This window comes from Ascaphus truei, chromosome 8 (assembly GCF_040206685.1).
Source record: "Ascaphus truei isolate aAscTru1 chromosome 8, aAscTru1.hap1, whole genome shotgun sequence".
Classification (NCBI taxonomy): Eukaryota; Metazoa; Chordata; class Amphibia; order Anura; family Ascaphidae; genus Ascaphus; species Ascaphus truei.
The window spans coordinates 23,278,176-23,292,388 of record NC_134490.1 but is presented as its reverse complement, the minus strand read 5'-3'; the positions used below and the strand labels follow the sequence as shown (position 1 = coordinate 23,292,388).

The 14,213-nt window shown below is 43.1% G+C and overlaps 1 protein-coding gene across 3 annotated transcripts in view; it reads left to right on the top strand.

Moving 5' to 3' along the window:
- The window catches only part of P4HA1 (prolyl 4-hydroxylase subunit alpha 1), a 74,039-nt gene extending 69,974 nt beyond the window's left edge, over positions 1-4,065 (top strand). For all 3 annotated transcript variants that reach the window (XM_075610793.1, XM_075610792.1, XM_075610794.1), the window contains exon 15: positions 104-4,065. In XM_075610793.1, coding sequence (XP_075466908.1) covers positions 104-174 — 71 coding nt within the window. In that variant the 3' untranslated portion in view covers positions 175-4,065. The remainder of the gene's footprint in view (positions 1-103) is intronic.
- The last annotated feature ends 10,148 nt before the right edge of the window (positions 4,066-14,213 follow it).

Here is a 14,213-nt window from a genome sequence, read left to right as displayed (position 1 = left end):
GAACCTCCCGTTCCCCAGGCACGACATCCAGTAGCTACTAGAACTCTTCATTATACTGTGAGTGTTAAATGAAATAGATTAATTGACTTGTTTAATTTTACAGTATCCAATAAATGGATCCATGAGCGGGGCCAAGAATTCCGAAGGAGGTGTAAATTGTCTGAGTTGGAATGAGGGAAAACTCCTTCCACTCGTCCTGTGAACTAACCCACATCTCAACCACAAAGCTTTCCAGACTGTGTTTTGTGCAGTTTGATAGCCATCAACTGCAGTCCACTCCAAGTTTACCTACTCGGAAAAGAGTGCCTGTGGAGGGAACGGCCCCTTTTTTTGTTTCTCCTTTTTGTAAAACTACTCTGTAAAATGGGGCTGAAAAAAATATGTGCATGAATTCAAATTTGCATTGGTTAAAGATAGAAGGCATGCCGGGCATTGACCGGTATTTCTGCAAAGATGACTGCAATGTGATCCTCTGCAACGTAGATCAGTGGTTCTCAACCAGCCTGCAGTGTCGCTCAAGGTCATCTCAGACTAACCTACAGTATCCACATGGGGAAACCTATGGGGCATATGCACTAAGACCAAAGTGGTGCAATTCTGGGGCAAAATAATCTGCACTACATGGATCAAAGAAAAACGTCCCATTGGCATCAAAAGGATTTCTTTATTGAAACACCTGTTGCGGTGTGTTTGCCCTAGAACTGCAGCACTTGGTGCACTTGGTTTTAGGGTATTACAGGCAAAAGATTTTCCAGTGCATTTATAATTGCACAAATTGTGGCGCTTGAAGTTGGCTTTACAGATATTTCTGCAAATATAATTGCAAATGTGCAGTCTATAATTTCCGGTTTCAGTTGAATAGGAATTTGAAAGACATAGCTAACCAGTAGGTGCGCCTGAGCAATTTGATCATATAAATATCAGTTCCTTGAAAGAAAAAACATAAGGTTGTGAAACACCTATTTCCATCATTAAATACATTTCCTGCTGTAAACTCTCCTTCTCTGCAGTGAAAATCAGCCAGAATGTTAATAAAAGACTTTGGTTTCATAATCATTTGGAACCTGACGTTCCAGAAAGCAAGACTTGTTCCCCCAGAACTGTGTGCTGTTCCATTTTTGCTGCTTTTTAAACAAAATGGTTAAATCTGTGTCTCAATCGGAACCAACATTTGATGAGGCTACTGCTGTGTGTTACACTCGATACATAGAGGACAATCTATTTTAAAGAGGACGGTATTTTTTCATGTGCGTGTACTTTAAAATGATGTGCAATTTGCAAATGTCCTTGTTCCAGGCTCCGATCTATTAATGGGAAGCATAAAATTACCCTCCTACATATGGCAGGTGTAAGAAAGCCAGTAACCTGTTAACATGTACATCCCTTGTGCAATATGGTGATCCAAGACGTGTCACATCTCCTCTAATACATGCATGGATTTCCTTTTTGCTGTTAATGTAGTACTTTTATAAAGCAATCTGTGTTCTAAAAGGGCAATCTCATCTAGAAGCAGTCTCTTCATTAAGCAGCAGACTCCAGATGCCAGTGTTGCTGATTGTTTACGGGTCGATGTGCAGATTCATGAAGATCTGATGCAGAGTATCGCACCCTGATGTGGCGTTTAAATGCCATTCAACTCGATAGCCAGTACATGCTGGATTGCGGTGCGATACTCTGCATCCGACCTTCATGAATCCTGACGTGTTTGACACACAAACACTTGTTGCAATGGCACCGTCTTCCAAGCTGCATTATACGAGATGTAACGAGCTTCTTAAGTTTCGTCTCACATTGTTATCAAATTAGGTTTTATGCTACCTCGGGCCAGGCAGACTATTTTGACGCAGAAGAAAGGAAGACAATGTAATACATAGTTTGATCCTTTTTCATTATGTGCATTTTGTGTAACCGCTGACCAACTCTGGCTGCAAAATTGGTTAAAAAGATTGTCAATAGACAGTGGGGCCCTCAATGCAGGGCAAAGACCCCATGGCAGTGAAGGAGTTAAATTGCGATCTGGCACACATGGGGCATAATTGGAGCAAAGTAACTTTGATACACTGACTACCATAGGTGCAAAATTATGCCTGTTGTGTTTATAGGTAGTATAAAACCAGGACTGGTGTTGCTTAGAGATTTCGGATCAGGTGATCACCATAATTGAAGAAGGTAAAACACATTGGAGACCATAGAAAACCTACATGTCCATCATTCAAAGGCATTGCTTATATTCTTTGCTCATTCAATTTATTTTCACCACTGGAAAGCACATTACTGCTTCACATAACCCATTGGCAAACTGGTAATATATTGCACCCTTAAGTCTATTGATTATTTTTGCAGAATTAAACCCGGTACTGCCATAAAAATAAAGCAAACCGTTGTATTGCTTTGCAACCACGGTAAAAGACTTGCCATGCATTGCTAACCAGATCGGTAGGTTCCTGCACTTCATGCCAACGCTCTGACAACCTAATGTTATCCAATCCTTAGTTTTTTAAGCACTTTTTGCTGTTTTCCCAGCTGGTCCAGTCTGTCATTGGTGATTTTAGTTCTGTTAGAATCGGAGAGAATTGAATTACTGGTCCGTGGCAAACTGTAATCACTGTAGCTCACTTGCACTCAGAAGTAAATGCACAAGGGCCTGGGGCACAATGTAATGTGTGCCAATTCTAGTTGCACATAGGTCTTTTTAATTGGGTTATGCATAGAAGCTTTTTCTTATTACATTGCAGTATTAGATATGTTGCCTTTCCGTTAATGACACCGCCGCAGCTCCATATAGGTTAAACACTGTGACTTGGTGAAGAATGTGTAAATTTCTAAATCGATGTAAAGAGGTGAACTACACACACAACTATTTTTAATATCTTGGCTTATATAAAGTTGATGAAAGAATGAATGGCAGGACCTCTTATGCAACAAATATACAAAATGTATTCAAGAGGATCAACGTTTCAGTCCAACCATGGACCTTTGACTGGTTGGACCAAAACGTTGATCCTCTTGAATACATTTCGTATATTTGTTGCATAAGACCATTGGGGTGCTGCCATCCATCTTTTACTGAAGTTTACAAGTGTTCTTGGCTGGTGGACTTGATCGTCATATGCACCACTAGCAGTATATCTACAGTATCTTGAGGACTCCTTTCTCTGGACGTTATTTAAAGTTGAGATCATGCAAGTATTACTATTCATTCCTAGAAGGTGCTTCCTGATTAAATGTATTACAGTAGGTTTCAATACCTTTTAAAAGGCTGAGGTCCGATCTATATCGTGCAAATCGGTTTCTCAAATTGGTGCAATGGACACGTTCGAATGCAAATCTAATGAATGCCATAATAAATATTTATTGGAAAAAAATAAATCTTCAAGTTCAGTCACTCACATACAGTATTGTTTTAAAACACATTCTAAAATAATTCCCACGGTACTGAATTATTTAAGAGGATTGGCCATTTTCTATAACGATGTTACAATGTGTTTAAAAGCACTGTATTACTGGGGGGGGGGGGGGGATCCGTTCTTGTTTCTAGGTAGTGGTGTTGATAACACGGTTACTGGCTTTCCTTACGCTTGTTACAGTTTTTGTGCCTTATTAAGCTTCCCTAAGATTTGGACCATGGAATTGTATTTGCCAGTACAAATCATATATTCTTAAAACAGAATTTTTTTTATTTTTTACTCCCACGTATCTTTAGAAATGCCCTATTTCTAGAGTGTAATTTTACCCGTTGTTCTACTCGGATTTTATCACTCCACTTATCATGGCCGTGATCCGTTGAATAGGTACTATCATTGTTTTGCAGTTGATTCATGAAGAAGATAAATCCTTTTTGTATTCCAAAACATATTTTTGTGGCAAAGAAATGACATATTTATAATCGATTTTAAATGCCTTTTTTTGTACGTGTCTTCGTTGGGGGGGTTATGGAATACGAAACATTATGTATAGAAAACGGAATTGAAGAAACTCTTTGAAGCATCACTATGTTCAGAAAGTGTGTTTTCTTTGTATTGTCACTCACTGTATCCTCCCCCTAATAAATTTCTAGAAAACCCATGTGTTTGTCTCATACTTTACACCACACATGCTTAAAGGTGCAGTTCCACTTTGTAGCCTGTTTGAGAATTGTAATATAGTGAAAACACTCTGCCATTTAATTCCTCCTCTACCATGGATGACTGTTACCATGCAGTTCTGTATTATGAGAAAATACTTGTAGCCTTTAAAAAAACAAAAAAAAAATAGACCTTTTTATGTATTCTAATGTAACAGGCATTTTTGTTCCTAGAGCCACCACATACAAAGTCACATCCCCTTCCCCTTCTGAAACCGCATTACCTTTTTGAGCCCTGCCCTCTCTAGCAGTGAACCAGTTGAATCTAGTGACTGCCTGGTCACATGCAAAGATGGCTATTTGTTTCTCCTGAAGGTCAGATGTGCTTTACATGTTGTTTAACGGTATTCAATATGCTGCTTCCACATGTCTAGGAAGCTCTGGGATCCATTGATTTGATTGAGCTTCACAGACATGGAGAAGCAGCTTCACAACAGATTTAAGAAGGGCAGAGGTTTGTTCTTATTCACTATATTGGCGCTCATGTCTGCCTGTACACATTGGCCCTTATTTAATATACTATGAAACTGCTGTCCGATGACAGAAAAGACTTCAGCTCCATCTAAATCCATGTTATTCCAATCCTCTGCAGAGGGGCAATCAACATCAATCACAAAATAAAGGCTATAGTGAAATGGACAGTAAACCGCGTCTATAATACTTTTAGACACAGGCAATGTTATGTTAATTTTCAATTTTTCTTCTAATTACATCTCTAAGAGTAGGTCATGGATGACCCTATGACCTTGCTGCATCTAATATAGTTGTGTGGCTGTTTTTTTGCAGGGTTGCAAGGCAAATATATAGGAACCCATTGGTAAATATCTAACCCATTTTAAACATTGAGATATTGAACATACTGAAGAAATCATCTTTAATTTTTTTTTTTTTAAGCAAACGTGTTGAAACATCTTACTTTTGATCATTCAGTTAATCTATATGCAACTTTTTTTTTGCTCTGTGTTGTCTTTCGGCAGTGCACAGATGTCCTGAGCAAGCAAACAGAAGACCGCTTGTGATGTGTATGGAATGTGGTTATTTCAGCTGTCTTTTCAGCTACATGTGTACAAACCTGGTCCAAATTGTCCAGTTCTTCAGTGTTAAGGGCGTCCATTGTACCACTGATTCAGTGAGGACACATTCAGCAGTGAAAGCAAACGACACTGCTGCCAACCTGTTTATCAGGACACCATCAGATAAGTCCAGTTTTTGTGTTTCCAAGTCTCCATTTATGCATAGGGGGTAATTCTGGATATGCCAAAGTGACCATTCAAGATGTGTTTGGGTGAAAATCTCTTATGAAATTCAATGGGAATTTTTGGCACAAAAGGGCCCAGCTAGCCACCTTAGCATGTATTTCTATTGCTAACCACTGGGATTGGAGGTAGAACACAAAGATTGACCTCAAGTCTCATGAAGGCCCTGATTGTAAATATTCTGTAGAAGATAAGTTACAGTATTTGAGGCATAGATAAATTGCTGTTCTGCTGGCATTGGGTCTCATGTTACATAGATTTCAATCTGACATTTTTGCTGCTCCTCTTTCTGTGACTAGTCTATCATCCAAAGAAAGGAGAGATGGAGCACAGCTGGTAGTAAATAAACTGTTATGGAGAGTTGGACCCAGGTAAAAAATGTTTAATGGATCAGTGCAAATACAAAAACTGAGCCCTCAGGCCCCCACCAATGTGAGTTATTCCAACCTACACATCTGAATTACCTTATACTTACCCAACCGATGTTTATGTCTGGTCACTAGCCAGTGAAAGTCACACATTATTCTAGTGGGACATTTTCCAGCTATTCGGTATCTAGTGGAAGTGGTTTTATTTCAGTGTTGGAGAGTTTTTTGGTCTGGGAATACATGGGACCTCCAAGGGACACTATCATGCTTTAATGTCTATAGACTATGCGGCCAGTGGCTCATGTTAGAGCACCATACAGTTTTTGTGATTTTCTGTGACTAGTCTAGACATGGAAAGTGGTCACTCAACTTCCTGAAGCGCTTAAATAATGGCAATAATATTCTGCGTTCCCCTTTACTGTATGCACAAAATAAATCCTACCGAAGCCCCAAACAACCCCTACTCCCATGTGATACATTTGCTATATAACTCTTATGCTGGGCAACATTACCTAAGGAGTGTGATGTGTTTCCATGTATTCTCATGACTGGGGATGAAAAGTAGAATATTTGAACAATAGGACTTCTGCTCCCTTTTAACAGGAACATATTCTTAACAGACGTATCTGCACTTGCGTAGATGACCAGCCCCAATTATAAGACGGAAACAAATTAAACCAGTTACCAACGTAACCGCCTCCTTCCAAAAAAGTGTCATCACCGTTCGAGGAAAGCAAGTTGGTGGTTCCTAGCACTCAGTAATGAACAGCTATTGTCATTTCATCTACATGTCTAACATAGTGAAAAGTATCTTGCATGGTCAGTGTCTCCACTTGTATTGCCCTTATATCCAGTCTCCTAAAGGGACGGGGTCGGTTAGGGCCACATACTACGAATGGCACGGATATGTAGAGTAGCCTGCATCTTTTTTCGGAAATATTTTTACTTAATGAGGTTCCTTTGCCAGTACTAATTCCGAATGTTCTAATACAGGGGTGCTGAACTCCAGTCCTCAAATCCCTCCCCCCCCCCCCCCAAAAGGTCAGTTTTTCAGGATAGCCCAGCTTCAGCCACCTGTGCTGAAGCAGGGATAGCATAAAAAAACCTGGGTACATGAGGATTGGAGTTACATTGTAAGGCTGCGGCCAGGCAGAGAGCGGGCGCGCTGGTGCTCATGGACTGCGCCCTACTTGGTCGGGCGATTTGTGGCAGGCTAGGTGTGCGCTCGTCTGGGGGGCGCGGCCACGACGTCATGGAGCTGGTTCGCCCTCATTGGACGAACCGCTCACGTGACGCAAAGTCAAATTTGCTTGCTCTGTAACCATCTAAGCGCCGAGCAGGCGCTTGCTCACGCTGGCCACACACAATGTGTTTCATCGCGGCCAGCATCACTGTGTCACGTGCAGGTAACTCTCTATATCTCTCTATCTCTCTATATTATACACAAGTCCTACTAGCTCCCAGAGTGTCTTATGGCTGAGAAAAATATATATATTCCGTAGATGTAATATACCTGCTATATATGCACTAATGTACCCTTGCCTGGTCTGCCACAGTAGGGCCAGTGTATGGATCGGATATGATTACTTAAGTAGTGTAGCAGAGCACTACAGCACTATGGATGAATCCGATATGGCCCTGTGTAAGTAATGGGTAAATAGGTACAGCAGGAAAGCATATATACAGTATGATAGAATGCACACTTGCAGTTAGTGTAACAATATAGTCGCAGAGCAACCTAGTATGGTGGTAGACTGCAAGGACACTATAAGCTCAGCAGTGGTACATTCTGTAATCATACACTATACAGTCCCAGAGAGTCTGGTTACTTCCAAATAAGTATACTGTTGCTGATACTAGTATACCAAGGTTGATGACAGTAGGACTAACACGCAGCAATTTGGGATAGATTATTGCAATAATAGGGATCAGTACCCTCTACATCCCAAGCGGTGCTAAAATGTGTCCCAGACTGTGTTGATTGAGGTGAAAGGTCACCCAGTATAAACAGCAAGTGATAAGAAGCCAGGTACAGACTCCGTAAATGGAGCTAGAGATCCATAACACTGACACTGTTGTCAAATGGTGCTAGCTAGTCCCCTCATGAGGCTTCCTCAGACCATCGGGTCTATTAGAGTATAGTGGAGTTGTATACACGGAGAGTTGCAACAGTGTTGCTTAACTTTTCATGCAGTAGCGTGTGAACTCTGCACGTGATGCCGACGCGCGCGTTTCGCGTTAGAACGTTTTCTCAAGGCACGTAGAAAGGGGTGCCAGTATCTCCTACAAGTTTAAAAGCTCCCACGTCAAGCGGGCCAATAGAAAGCCGAACCGTATGACGTCACGGCTTCCTATTGGCCCACAGGAGGCAGCAGCTTTGCAAAGCGGCCATTACATGAGCCCCAGCTAGCAAGCCGGAGTGGCTACTGGTACAACCTACAGAGGAAAGTATCTCCAGAAGCAGGGGGTCCCCGGAGCTGAAATAAATTTGGTTCAGCTCCAGTGACACCCCCCTTCTTCCCCTAATGTTAAGGAAAAAATGCTAAACATTTATTTGTCTGCTTGGATTGCCTCTCTAATAATAATAATAATAATGCATAGAGCTCCAGAGTCTCATTGCCTGATCATGGAGACAATCCAGCCACAATGTATTAGAACAGGGGTGCTCAACTCCAATCCTCAAGCCCCACCTCCCCAGTTCAGGTTTTTATCCCTGCTTCAGCACAGGTGAGCCTCTGATTGAGCCACCTGTGCTGAAGCTGGGCTATCCTTGAAACCTAACCTGGGGGGGGGGGGAGGAGAGAGATTTGAGGACTGGAGTAGAGCACCCCTGTATTAGAGCATATGGGGTTATATATTAAGGCCGCCCAGTTGCAAAACAATTGCTTTGGTAAATATGGTGCTGGTTTTGCAGCTGGGAGAATTTAGTAAATGGACTTCTGTACGTTTTCACATTTATGAAGAGCAGGGATAGGCGTTGGAGCTGTGCTTGCCACATTTCTGGGTTCAGGTCTATCAAACCTCAGACAGAAAATGTCTAGACACGAAAAGCAAATACATTTACAGGTCTGGCACTCAACCACTCGTATGATGAAACTCAAACACTTCTGATGATGGCACTTTAGTAAAGTCTGAGACTGTACATAATACCGCGCTCCTCCCTATAGCAGTTTGCTGCTGTTACAAAGATAGGCCGTACATATAGAAAAACAAAAAAGAACAATTCCTGTGCTCCTACCTATTAGACTAAAATAAAATAGTGATCTCATGAATAAGGGTTATTTAGTTAAACCCTTTGGGCCAAGGCGTTAAAGCCTGCAGCCCCGCCAATGCATAACCGATTTCAGATACCTACACTGAAAATATGCAATTATTGTCCTATGGACTGGTGAAAAATGTGAGAAAGCCCTGAAGGGGTTAAATAAAGCATATGCTTGTGTGAGCAGTGCAATTAAAAACTGGAAAAAGCCATTATCATAGTTACCTTACTACGTGGGTGCACAAATTCCCTGGTGTGAATATAATAAAAATTACATATATTGCTCTTTCTGTCAGCCTTATACATTCACCTACTCTTGGAGGGTGATGTGCAGACTGACACTGAAGTGTGATATACAGGCATACTCGCATACCCGCATTAACGTACGCAATGGGACCAGAGCATGTATGTAAAGCGAAAATGTACTTAAAGTGATGCACTGCCTTTTTCCCACTTATTGATGCATGTACAGTACTGCAATCATCATATACATGCATAACTAATGTAAATAAGGCATTTGTAACAGGCTCTACAGTCTCCCCGCTTGCGCACAGCTTCGGTACAGGTAGGGAGCCGGTATTGCTGTTCAGGACGTGCTGAAAGGTGCATGCGTGAGCTGGTGTTTGCCTATTGAGCGATATGTCCTTACTCGCGAGTGTACTTAAAGTGAGTGTCCTTAAACCGGGGTATGCCTGTACCTGTACTAATTGGAAAATTGGTAGGGGCTCTTTCCTGAAGAGAGTATACATACAGTACTCCTCCAAGGAAATGCTATGTAAAGCAGATGAGCAAATAAACCTACCCCTATGACGTTTCAGTGACACTGTAATGAAATGCCTGTATGGAGTGTGCAGCAAGGGAAAGGATTGACCTAATATTTGTGAAAGACTGTACATATTACCGCGCTCTGCCCTACATACGTTTGCTGCTGGTAAAAAGATAGGCCTTTACTATCTTTACTTTAGTAAAGTCTCCCAGCTGCAGAACTGGGACAAACTCTGTGCAGAAAATTCCCACCATATATTTAAAGAAAATAAATTCCATTAAAAGTAAGGGGAATGTTTTTGTGTTGATAAATCTGGTGCAATTCTTTTGTTGCAGTTTTGCAGTCAGGAGACTATAGTAAATGACTATAGAGTAACCTATACAACAGCGTGCATTCATAGGTGGCATTCAAAGAAATGTTATGACTTCAATTGAATGTTTTGTTAATGGAAAGGAGGGGGGGGGGGAATAATTCTGCTCCACATGGGAGGTTCCATCAGTTTAGACGGACCTAAATTCTGTGCTGATCATGCCAAAGGGGTGCATGCACTAGTTTAACCCATGCTTTGCTGTAAAATGGCAGGCATCCGTTTATAGGGATTAATGTTAAAATGGGTAAGAAGCCAGAAGGGCTGTCATTACCCAGAATCCCTGTCTGCAGTGGAAGCATTGTACAATGAGTGTCTATGGGGAAAGGGAGGTTTGACTCTGAGGTGTCAATGTGCTCATAAGTGGGGGGTGAGGAGAAGTTATCCTTACTGTAAGCATAAACCGGTCTAATCTGAACAACCAAGAAGTGCAAATTGGGGAAGAGTCCAGGCACAGTGTCCGGTGTCCTGATTTGTACAGAAACAATAATCTCCTTAGCCATTCCTCATGTGCTTAAATACAAATTTATTTCCACCATGACGAAACGGAGATGGGAATCCCAGCGCTCATACTAATTAATGTCATTATAATCAGAAACAAATACTCAATACCGTTCGGTGGCTAACACGATGCTTTTATTTGTGCAACACACCGCATCACACGCGGAACAAGAGACAGCCCTGTCGACGAACATTTCTCTGACTGGCCATAAGATGAACGATCTGAAGGTGGCCATACTCAAAGGTAATCTTAGAACACCAAAAGAGAGACGGCTGCATGAATACAAATTTATGAAACAGTTCGGGACAGTTAGCGGTGGCCTAAACCGACACCGCAGTTTCATGAGCCACTACCCCGACACAAGAGAACTCTCTTCCCATGTGTGCTAAATCCTATGTCTATACATACTGCGCTATATGAATGCACACAGCTGTCTCTTACACATACAAATGTACAATGTAATTCTATCGCTATATACCAATAGGGACTACATAGTAACCACACACATTTATAGTAATGCAACACCCTTTTACATATCAACACTCCCCAACACCATTGGTATACACTCCCACTCCACACACACACACCTTTTGTAAAGCACTGTATACACTGTGGGCACTTTATAAATGTATATTTACACACACACACACACACACTCACTCTCTCTTACATCACAAACATTCAGGGACCATTTAACACCTAAAGTCATAAATCGCATACTGCACAGGGGGGAGAGACCGTTTTCATCCACAGATAACATTCCAGGCTGTTTTAAAGTAAAACTTTTCTTGCTTTATCCATTGTAACATCGCACGAAGAAGAGATCAGGGTATCTCGAAAGAGATATGTATATATATATATATATATATATATATATATATATATATATATACATACAATACGATACCGCATGTAGATGAATATCAAAGGCAGCACTCCAGATGGTTGTCAAAAATAATGTATTAGATCAACAAGACATCATTCCAACGTTTCGGTCCGTTGGAATGATGTCTTGTTGATCTAATACATTATTTTTGACAACCATCTTGAGTGCTGCCTTTGATATTCGTCTACATGCGGTATCGTATTGCCTATTTATACCATACAGGATTTGCACCCATTCTATTGATTTCTCAGACGGAGTGCCTGTGGTTCTTTATCATCCACTATATATATATATATATATATATATATATATATATATATGCAAATACAACTGTATGCTCATCTGCATGTCTTGGGCTGGTCTGCAACCCCGCCTTTCCCCATTATCACCCAGCATACAGCACTTCCACTGCAGCAAGGGATTCTGGGAAATGACATGCAAATGAGCACACTGTCACTTTTTCCCTCAAAAACCATTTTTAACATGGTTCCCTATAGGCTTAAGCTTGCTGCATGGTCACAGCTTTGAGCACAGCCAGGGTTAAGGTGCACGCCCAGAAAACCACCCACAGACAGCTGTTTCGACCTTGATGGGTCTCATCAGTGTGGGGTTGGCCTCATTGCATACCCAGTTAAGATCAACCCCACACTGATGAGACCCATCAAGGTCGAAACAGCTGTCTGTGGGTGGTTTTCTGGGTGTGCACCTTAACCCTGGCTGTGCTCAAAGCTGTTACCATGCAGCAAGCTTTAGCCTATAGGGAACCATGTTAAAATGGTTTTTGAGGCAAAAAGTGACACTGTGTGCTCATTTGCATGTCATTTCCAAAAATCCCTTGCTGCAGTGGAAGTGCTGTATGCTGGGTGATAATGGGGAAAGGCGGGGTTGCAGACCTGCCTAAGACATGCAGATGAGCATACAGTTGTATTTGCATATTTGCTTTCCTGTGGAGGGTTTTTGTCACTTTTTTTACTCACCATAACTTAACTCAGTATTATGGTATATATATGTATATGTATATGTGTGTGTGTGTGTGTGTGTGTGTGTGTGTGTGTGTGTGTGTGTGTGTGTGTGTGTGTGTGTGTGTGTGTGTGTGTGTGTGTGTGTGTGTGTGTGTGTGTGTGTGTGTGTGTGTGTGTGTGTGTGTGTGTGTGTGTGTGTGTGTGTGTGTGTGTGTGTATATATATATATATAAAATTATGTATTATATGTAGAAAATACAAAGCAAAGACAGGTCTGTCTAAGACATGTGAATGTGCTCACAAGTGATCTTTTTATTTGCTATATGCTATGTGGTGGAGGTTCCTTGTTGCCTTTTCACCCACCATAATGTAATATATGTATGTACAGTATATAGAGTATATTACCACCCAGCAGGACAGCAGAACAAAAAAGAGAGGCAGCACTCAGAGGTAAACAATGTATTGAAACAGACACAAAAATCCAAGGTTTCGATCTCCAGAGGGATCTTCTTCCTTGGAGGGTGTGTGTGTATATAGCAGGGCTGCACAACACGCGGCCCGCGGGCCGCATGCGGCCCGCCTGGCCTCTCTGTGTGGCCCTCGATGAGATTTAAAAAAAAAAAAAAAACTTTGAAAAAAAAAAAATTTTGAAAAAAAAAAAAAACTTTGAAAAAAAAAAAACCTTTGAAAAAAAAATGGCGCCAATTCCCTGCGGTCCCGGCGCGCATGCGCTAGGCCCGCTCCGTCCCCCCCCCCTTCCCTGCTCCCAACGCGGGGCGGAAGGGGAAGCAACATGCAGCTCCTCTGCGGGCCCGCTCCCCCCCCCTGCTCCCAACGTGGGCCGGAGGGGGAAGCAACACACAGCTCCTCTGCGTGCCCGCTCCCCTCCCCCTTCCCTGCTCCCAACGCGGGGCGGAAGGGGAAGCAACATGCAGCTCCTCTGCGGGCCCGCTCCCCCCCCTGCTCCCAACGTGGGCTGGAGGGGGAAGTAATAATTAAATAATTCAGCTCCTCCAGCGGCCTGCTTCTCACCGCTTCCCTCCGCGGCCAGCTTCTCGCGTCCCCCACGAGCTCACCTCCCGTGCCCTCCTCCCCCCCCTTCCCCCAACCCGCGCCCCCAAGCCCACCTCCCGTCCCAGGCAGCTGCCGCAGGGATATCGGGGGCAGGAGGAGCAAGCGTCCGGCGGCAACCTGCACCCACCCGGGTCAAGGTAAGTCACTGTCACTGTTAGTCACTGTCACCCAAGTCACTGTCACCCACCCAGTCACTGTCAAGTCACTGTCACCCACCCAGTCACTGTCACCTACCCACCCACTGTCACCCACCCAGTCACTGTCACCCAGTCACTGTCAAGTCACTGTCACCCACCCACCCAGTCACTGTCACCCAGTCACTGTCAAGTCACTGTCACCCACCCACCCAGTCACTGTCACCCACCCACCCAGTCACTGTCACCCACCCAGTCACTGTCACCCTGTCACCCAGTCCCTGTCACCCAGTCACCCACCCACCCAGTCACTGTCACCCACCCACCCACTGTCAGTGTCACTGTCACCCACCCACCCAGTCACTGTCCCACCCTGTCACTGTGTCCCACCCTGTCACTCTTCCCACCCAGTCACTGTGTCCCACCCCGTCACTGTCACCCACCCAGTCACTGTCACCCACCCAGTCACTGTCACCCACCCAGTCACTGTCACCCACCCAGTCACTGTCACCCACC